The sequence below is a fragment of the Dendrobium catenatum genome, unplaced genomic scaffold (genome assembly GCF_001605985.2).
Source record: "Dendrobium catenatum unplaced genomic scaffold, ASM160598v2 fragScaff_scaffold_133, whole genome shotgun sequence".
Classification (NCBI taxonomy): domain Eukaryota; kingdom Viridiplantae; phylum Streptophyta; class Magnoliopsida; order Asparagales; family Orchidaceae; genus Dendrobium; species Dendrobium catenatum.
Window position 1 is genome coordinate 13,321,379 of NW_021318595.1, and position 9,702 is coordinate 13,331,080.

General features: G+C 33.6%; 1 protein-coding gene across 1 annotated transcript; it reads right to left on the minus strand.

Annotated features, from left to right (window-relative positions):
* Positions 1 to 501: 501 nt before the first annotated feature.
* On the minus strand, positions 502 to 5,455 carry LOC110114882 (probable receptor-like protein kinase At2g42960). Its single transcript, XM_020847909.2, has 9 exons — positions 5,144 to 5,455; positions 4,889 to 5,051; positions 3,620 to 4,292; positions 3,424 to 3,528; positions 1,897 to 2,019; positions 1,637 to 1,807; positions 1,405 to 1,534; positions 994 to 1,203; positions 502 to 917 (listed from the first exon to the last, which is right to left on the minus strand). The coding sequence occupies exons 3-9, from the start codon at positions 4,282 to 4,284 to the stop codon at positions 804 to 806; spliced, it is 1,518 nt and encodes a 505-aa protein (XP_020703568.1). The 5' UTR covers positions 4,285 to 4,292; positions 4,889 to 5,051; positions 5,144 to 5,455; the 3' UTR covers positions 502 to 803.
* Between the last annotated feature and the right edge of the window lie 4,247 nt (positions 5,456 to 9,702).

Genomic DNA, 9,702 nt, shown 5'->3' on the forward strand with positions numbered 1-9,702 from the left:
TTGTTGACACAATACAGAGGGATTGAGAAAAAAAGGTCTGACAATTTAATGTAGAAATTATTATGTGCAGATTTCAGACGTAAAGAATAGTTCGGATTGTCAAGTATTTGTTGCTTATTTACTAAGTATTTGTAGATACGTAGTAAATACTTAACAAATTCTGGATTGTGAGTATTTGATGAGTTTTTGTTGAGTATTTACTGAGCATTTATTAAGTATTTACTGCATTTTTCTAATTTGCTAAGTATTTGTTGCTTATTTACTGTGTATCTACAATACATGATAAATAACAATAAATACTCAGCAATCTGGACGATTCTCTACGTCCGGAGTCCGCACAGAATAATTTCTCGATGATATCTTACGTTAAACCCCTTATGCCATCAAGCTTTCTTTTGAATGATAGGTAGGGCACTGCGGTACTCCTTGGAAGAAAAAAAAGGTAACGCAGTGCAATAATTGATGAACATGTTGATTCTCATGGTTTTGTTCTCGTGCATATGAAAGTGGCAGGAAATAGAAAGGTTGAAATGCATTGCAATGAAATAAGTGTCCACATGAAAAGCAGTTTTCAGATCACTGTACATAAAAAGCTGATTTCTCCAGGGATCTCCTATTCCCAATTCAAACTTTACCTGTGAGTGATGGCAGCAAAACTACAACCACAATCCTCACAAGGACATCAATGGAATAAGCTATCAATCTTCCCCTATCCAAATGGTGGCATAATGAGGGGCCTCGCTGTCAATCAGAAATTTAAATAACATCAGCAAAAAGAGGATGGTCATACTCAATAGAAATAGTCATGCATGAGTCGCTGGTCCTTCTGGATTCTTCTCAAGATCAATTGAGCTTGAGAAATCTCTGACAGAAATCTCCATGTTCCTGACAACTTGGCTTCTGCGATTTTTTCGATCCTAGATAAATAAAATGAAGATGTTACCACTTTCTGCCTCCAGTATTTATGACGGTTTAGGATAGATTTAAGATTACCTCGCGGAATGGGTAATCTTCTGCTTCGAGCAGTCTAACAACCTGACCCATTTTTGGTCTCTTCTGTGATTCCGGATCAACACACTTCAATGCAGCCAGTAGAGCAAGCTTAAGAGCTTTAGATGAAGTTTTGACCTCGAGGCTAGGATCAACAACTTCCTCAGACCTCCTGCTTCCAACCATGAATTTTATCCACTCAACAAGATTTACCTAAACATTCAGAATCGGGATAAGTTTCTAAGCAATCTGCTCAAAATTAGGAATTTTGTCCAAGGTAAAACATTATTAAATAGAAGTTGCATCATCAGAGCTTTAGAAAATGTTTTGGGTAGAAGCTATAAGAAGAAAAGACGTGAAGCCCACGCAAGATGTTAGGACTCTCAAATATGCCTCAGATTCAGAAAACAAAACCTCATTTGCAGGTCTACCATAATCTACAGGATCTCTTCCTGTCACAGCTTCCAATAGTAATACTCCAAAACTATAAACATCACTTTTCTCATTTAGCAGTCCAGTGTTAGCATATTCAGGAGCCACATAACTGAAATTACAGAAATATCATATAAGGAGTTTCCCATAATCATAGGGATGTTAAAAGTTGTTCTACAGAAATAATTATCATGTTAATGAAAGTATAACTTACCCAAATGTCCCCATAACCCGAGTTGTCAGATGGCTTTTTCCAGATCCCAAGAGCTTGGCCAGCCCAAAGTCAGAAACTTTCCCATTGAACTCTTCATCAATTAAGATATTACTTGATTTTATATCTCGATGCACAACCTTCGGTTCAATGCCTTCATGTAAATAAGCCAGCCTGTGGGATATTTAATCTTCATTTCGTGAACTTATTGTGTAATCAAAATAATCCAAAGCTGGCCAAAAGAGAAATTAATCAAAACTTACGCCTTTGCAGTACCAAGCATAACCTTCATCCGTGATTCCCAAGTGAGAACTCCATGCTGACGCATGGCACCATGAAGCCATTGCTCTAAGTTGCCATTATTCACAAACTCATACACAAGCATCCTGCAAGCACGTCCTTCGTTGTCAAGGGCCATTGATGGGTGGGAATGAGGTTAGTATTTTCATCCAAGTGAGCTATTTTATGCTTCGTTTAAGACGGCTTTCTTACTACTTCTTAAAACAACTTCTTAGTACAATAAAAAAAATGTACTAAAAAACTTCTTTAAGAAGCAGTAAGAAAGCCGTCCCAAACAAAGCCTTAATCTCATCTCACTTGGCATCAAGCATTACAAGGTTTTTAAAGCTATTCTTGATGCTAAGCATCAATCTTCTTGTATAAATCACTGATACTGAAAATAAAATAAACAAGCAAACCAATCTACTATGGTGATTTGGATAGTAAATTCAAAACATATACGAGCTCAGAATCACATAATCTCAAGCCAGTTAATGGACAATACACTTAATGGCAAAAATTGACAATCCTTTAACATCTAAACAATATTAAATAATTTGGAGTTCGATCCAGATTTAAACCAGTTTTCAACTTCATTCTGCTTTCTAAGATTTCAAAAGATTGTGCAGCAAGTTTTTGCAAACTGGTATTCACGTTTTATTCAGGGGCTGAGGGTGATCCATATGCACACAAAAATGATGCGTTTTCTTTGAACATTTCAAGAATCGTCAAATGCTCCTCTTCGAGTATTCTTATTGAAATATATTCTCAGTTGCATTTGTACAGGAAATTTTATTGTTTCTAGGGATTCAGGAAGAGCGGAAATGCTTATATTTTTCAAATAGCTAGGTTCCTCTTTCTACATTGACTGACATTTGAATGTCATGGTTTTACTTTGCGACAAGTTCTGCATAATCATAAGAACGATAGTCTTTTCAGCCAATTTATACCAAAAAAAAAAAAATGCTACATAAGTATTATCCATGTTGAGAAAATCTGTTACTAAGTTTGCAACAAAATGGGAGCTTATGCCTCTTTTCTTACTGCAGTAGCCTATATCTTGAGTGTTATGTGCTACCTAATTCAGACTTTTCTATGCTTATCAGCTGATTGAATTTAATCTACATGCTTAGAATTTAACAGCATTGCATAAATTGTGGGTTTTGCACTAAGTGGTACCTAATGGATAGTAATTTGAGGCAGCAAAGAAAAAACTTCACTCAGAATTCTTGAAAGCAATTTTCATAAAATGTAATAACTCAACTTGGTTCTTGGCTCATCCTTGTGAGAAACCATAACCAAGTTAAAAATCTTCACTCAGATTTCTTGAAAGCAATTTACATAAAATGTAATAGCTCAACTTGGTTCTTGGCTCATCCTTGTGAGCAACCATAACCAAGTTAAACAAGTATTCCTCCCATCATGTTATAGTTCATAATCCTCCAAGAATTCTATAATAGAGAATAACCTGAGAACTTGAATAAAGTAAGTTGGTTACTAAAATTCTTCACCTGTGAATTCCTTCAACACAATAACCCAATAGTCGCACTAGATTCTTATGCCGAACATGGCCAATAGCCTCTACCTCCACTCTAAACTCCTTCTCTGCCTGCCCCCTGCATGACAAAAAATTAAACATTAAAGAATGCAAATAACAAGAACTTAATACATATTGCCCATCTTTTGGGTACGAAAAGAAGCTCTTACATATTGTTAAGAAGCTTTTTAACAGCAACCTCAGTTCCATTTATCAAACGACCACGATAAACAACACCATACCCACCCTCACCAATGACGTTCTCTCGAGAAAAACGACTAGTAGCATATTCAAGATCTCTTAGAGTAAACCAATGCCCCCAGCCTAAATGTGAGAACTCAGGCAGACCAACTAAAGGAGAAGCTGATACATGTCCTCCATATGGAGAATGAGGCCTGCGTGTTGCTCCTGAGCTACCTTCATCCCCAGAATACGAGCTACCAGCCTTGTCCTGGTAAACTGAACTGCATTGGCTAAGGTTATCAGCGTCACTTGTCTTGCTCACAGCCAGGTGTCCCAGCGTCATCACAGAATCCTTTTCAGTAAATTTATTATGGTAGGTAGGCATGGGTCCTTCACGCTCATGTAAACAATGAGCTAAATTGTTTCCAGCAATTCGGTCAACTGTTATTTCCTTGGAAATGTCAGGGATTTGTGAATGTGGAATTCTATTGAGGATTACACCAGTTTTCCTCCGTGACATCAGCCATATTGAGAAGATAATGAGAACCAACATTATTAAAGCAAAGACACTGATGCCAATGACCACCCATAGCTTCAACCCAAGGAAAGTTTTCTGGTTTAACTGAGAATTCAGAGCATCTTTGGATGACATTTTAATTTCTGAATCAAAAACGAAAGTGGCAACAATTGTTTGATTTAGCATTTAAAATACATTTACTAAACAACAATGGTTGCAATCTACGCCATCTAACTAAAAGTAGAAATTAGGATCTAGTGAGGAATTCGACTATGCAAACTAGAACTCAATGAAAATTAAAAGAAAAAAACACCAACTTCCATTTCAATTGAAACTCTACGTTGCCAAAAATCTTGAACTCCAGTCAACTTCTTAACAAAAAATGAGATAATAGGTGCATATTTAATAATTTCTCCAGTTTACAGTTCTAAGTCTACCCAAAGAAAAAGGGTTTCCTCAACATCTTTGTCCAGATCACAAGCACTCTATGTCAATGCATCGGAAGTTTGAAAGTCAATACCAAATAACATATTTTGCTACCTGTTCAAAAGATTTAGAAGTATTCGCCCTACACGCTACTGTTCTTGAAGTTGAGAATGTCTGCAGTGAGGTTACGAAAAATTCCAATGACTAACTAAATAGAATATGGAAAAACGAATCAAGAAAGCCCAGTCATCCAAATTCTCAAACAGATTAAAAAAACCTGTAAGGACAAATGTAAATCTGATAGTTACTTTACCACTTTTGAGACTTTAAGTAGCTTTCCTGTGGAAGCAATGCATCAATATTCTCTCCAAAGAGACTCCTAATACGCGATTCCTCAAATACAGGCCAACATAGAAACCCAAACTTTGGCAAGAGTGTTTCTAAGCTGCAATACGCCAACTGGAAGGCTGAAAAACCTTATAGAAGCAAATAACGCAAACTGAACAAAAGAAATTGGAATAGGCTTGCTCAGAACAAAGAGAACGAATAATGGGCAACCAAAAAATACCTTTTTAGCTCCAGGATTGTTTCAGTGCATAGAAAGGGATGGTTTGGTGAGATAGTTGGTGGGTTCTTTCGCTCTTCGCTGCTGATGGGAGAGAAGAGGGGCCGACAGAAGCAAGAGAAGATGAAAACCTGTGGCAACAATGGAGGAAATCCAGAGCATCGAGACAGAGATAGACAGAAGAGAGACAGCAAGCCAGAAATATGAGAGAGAGAGAGAGAGAGGAATGTAGCAATACGAGAGAGACACTCGGAGACATGGACCAACTGCCTGATGGGATCTCAAGCTAATCTAAGCTGGTTCGATTCGATTTGGTATGGATCCTCGCTGGTGGAGTGATCCTTTCGTTTCCAATTTGAGATCGATTTAAGCAAAGTGAAGTATACAAAAATATTACTACTATAATAACAACAACAACATCAACATCAAATATTTATCCTACTACTTAGAATTTGCTACATAAATCTTTTTTCTATCAAATTCTCATTTAAATCTGATAAAGAAATGTCATTTTTAATATTTTTAATCAAATCTTTTTAGGTCTACATCTACATTTCTTAACACAACAAAATCTAATACATTCACTTTCCTAACCGAGTCATCAAAATATCGTCATTTTATATGACCAAACTATCTAAGGTGACTCTCTCTAATCGTACCTTTCACTGCAGCTACTCTAATCTTTGTATGTAGATGCATATTTTGTATCCTGTCTCTAAGAGTAAAACCACTCATCAACGTGAGCATCCTCATCACTGCAGCACTTAAATGCTTATGTTTCATTGGCCAACATTTTGCACCATAAAAGCATTGCAAGTCTCACAACCATCTTATAGAATTTTCTCTTAAGTTTAAGGGAGACTTTCTATCATACAACATGCCTAATGTGTTCCTCCACTTAAACCATCCAACTTGAATTCTACTAATTAAATCCCCTTCTATTTCACCCTCACTCTGAACAATAAACCCAAGATATCTAAAACATGTACTCTTATTAATGACTTGATCATCCAAAGTCATAATCCCTCCACTAAATCTATTAATACTAAAATAACACTCCAAATTTTCTATTTTAGATCTAACTCAAACGAAAACCTTTAGAATCTAAGGATGACCTCCATAATTCAAGTTTACCTTCAACTCCCTCTGTAGTCTGATCAACAAGAAGAATATCATCAGCAAAAAGCATACACCAGGGTATAACCTCTAATGAGAACATCCATGAATAAAGCAAAAAAGATGTGGGTTTAAGGTTGAACCTTTATATAATCCAACTGAAATAGGAAAAAATACTTGGTCAAACCACCTTGTGTTTGAACACAAGTAACAGCTCCTACATACATATCCTTAATGACTTGAATATAAGCATTATTAACCCCTTTCTTTTCTAGAACTCTCCATAGTACTTCTCTTGAGACTTTATCATATACTTTATCTAAATCAATAAATATCATATGTAGATCCTCCTTATTCTCACTATACTTATCCATCAAACCTCTCAATAAATATATAGCTTCCATAGTAGACCTACCCAGCATGAATCCAAATTAATTTTGATAAACATTAGTATCATGCCGCAAACTATGATCTATAACTCTCTCTCATAGTTTTATAGTATGAAACATCAACTTAATTCCTCTATAATTTGCACAATCTTGTGCATCACTTTTATTTTTAAAAATAGCAATCAACATACTCATTCTTCACTCATCTAACATATTTTTATTCTTCAAAATAACATTAAACATTTTAGTAAGCCAAGACATACCTTTATCTCCTAAGCATTTTCACACCTCTATTGGAATATTATCATATCCAATGACTTTTCTACACTTCATTTTCTTTTAAGCCTCTCCAACTTCAGTTTTACTAATACACCGGTAAAAATAAAAATAATTATTATCATTTAGAGTACTAAGATCACTATAGTCAATCATCTTCTCACAATCTTCATTGAAAAGTTTAACAAAATATCTCATCCACCTTTGTTGAATGAGAAGTATGCAAAATTAAATGATATTTAATAAAATGTAATGCTACATTATCCTTTCATAATTTAAGAAACTCTAAAGTTTATTAGCTTACGTATAGGTTGTGTTTGTGAATTTTTTTTAATTGACCTAAATGTCCCAAAAAAATTTATTAGTTCTAAAAGAGAGAAATAATCTAGCCAACACATCAAAAATTTTAGATTACAAGCTAAATAATATAGTATTTTTTTCTGTCCTATATGAATATCCACATTTGCCATTTATTCATATATAGCAAATACATGTTTTATAGATATTTTTTTCTATATAGATTTACATTATGTGGAATTTTACATTTTTTTTCCAATTAAGGACAATGTTTTACGCAATGCAAGAATCTCGAGGCAATGCAAAATCGTTGAATTAATGATTGGTTTTAATTAAAATAAAATATAAGAGTCATCATAAGCTCAAAATATTATAGAGGCTCACTATAAATTCAGTATATCATAACAAGCCGATACACCTGATAATAAGAGCAAGCTGATTTAATCATATTTATGATAGATCAACTTAATAGGATGACTTCCTCTTACACATAGCCAAAAGTTGCAAATAGGAAGAAATTTCTTTCTCATTAAGTGGTAGCTTTGTGGTGTCTATCAACGATGATATACAAGGGTGCATTTAATTGTCCTCCTAAAATGATATTGCTAAGAATATTACTTTGGTATCCTTAAATAGCCTTTGCCTGCTCTTGTTATATTTAAAATCATTTAGAAGAGGTTTGGACTCAAAGCCATTACAACCTCCATAAGCATTTATTTTATGGAGCCCGCAACAAAATGCTCCTCTCGAGGTGAGCAATATATTCATGTAAAGTCAAGTCATTGTTTTCAATATTGGTGACACAAATCTAAGATGAAAAACTTTCCCATAATTATTCTTATAAATTAGATTATTAAAACTTTGATTTTCATGACGTTGTTCCATTCATGGAATTGATGTATATGATGTGATATATTTATATTAATGATTGAATATTTTTTTAACACCCATCGATGATAAATCATTTTTGTTTGACCATTGACCACCACTTAAGTTAGCCATAATTTAGCTTGCTAGTTGAGCTAACCTAGAGGCACCCTCATCCAATCATGTGTTTATCATAGGTAAACATAATATACACAAGCCATTATTAATCAGTACAAAAAATATTTCATATGAGGATAAATTAAATATTCAAAAATATAAATATGTGCATAATATATTTTTTAGTTTATTATGAAGAATTTTCTAATTTTAAAAGTCCATATGAGTCCTCTAAGGAATTTTAGACTTGTATATAACATATTAAATGATGCCACAATCTTCAATTTTAATGTAAGAGTCAATTATAAAACATGTGGTGTAATTATCTGTCATGTCCCAAGATCTAATTAGAATAATAATTCTTAATTCGTATTTATTTCATTCATAATTAACAATACATAGTCATTTAATTTCATCAAGATAATAATGAATATACACATATACATCATTATTTTATTCATCAAAGAAATCATGTACAACAATCTAGTATAAATATTCACTCATAATATCCCATCAAACATTAATAACTGGATTGTCAAAAAAACCTAAAAATGAAAATATACATACACTTAATCTTATCAACTCTTTTCTTCTTAGCCGGGCCTTACCCTTTCCTAAAATAAAATGTAAATAATATAGGGTAAGCAAATACTTGCTCAATATGCTACATAAAATATGCTAAATAATTCAATGTTCAACATTTACATTAAATTACACAATAGCTAACTTTATCTAAATAAGAAGTTAAACAGTTCAGTTAAAGCAAAATTGTGTTTATATAATATTTTATCACTAACATGATTATGATAGAACTACTAGTATCAGTAGTATGAACATATCAAAGGTAATAAAATATGCATTTCTTTAACTTGAACGTGGCAACAACATGAACATTACTTGAACAAGAACTTGACATCAAAACATAACACATAATGAAACATAATATGGAACATATGTCAAAACACATTTCACATTTATGTAACACATTTAAGGATATCACATTTCACATTTCTTCATTCCTCCTTACACCTCCGCTTCTACTTATACCTCTACTTGAATACATGTCCCTTCACTATTCATATTTTATATTTAGCAATGTCTCCTTATACTTATGCTTCCACTTCCAATTATACCTCCACTTATATACATGTCCCTTGACATTTCATATTTCACATTTATTAATGCCTCTTTATACCTCAAGAGATGCTTATAACTCCGCTTGATCATATCATATTTGTATTGGCATATCACATCACATAGGGACAAGTATATAAATACATAGGCTCTTATACCTCCACTTGTATGCATATGAAACATCCAACACTAGCCATTAGCATAGTAATTCTCCTTTCAAATCACACATAATTTCAATTTCATGGGCACAAAGCTAGCAAAACTTTCAACATGTATAAATAGAGTATAACATATTAGAAAGTGAATAGAATGCATATAAGCATCAAGAATACATCACTTACACTTCCTGCTACCATGTATAAATCT

Coding starts and splice junctions, on each gene's coding strand:
- LOC110114882 (XM_020847909.2), bottom strand. CDS start 4,284: ATGTCATCCAAAGATGCTCTGAATTCTCAGTTAAACCAGAAAACTTTC. Junction 1,535..1,636: donor CGGGTTATGGGGACATTTGG/GTAAGTTATACT, acceptor CTGTAATTTCAG/TTATGTGGCTCCTGAATATG. Junction 918..993: donor AAGATTACCCATTCCGCGAG/GTAATCTTAAAT, acceptor TTATTTATCTAG/GATCGAAAAAATCGCAGAAG.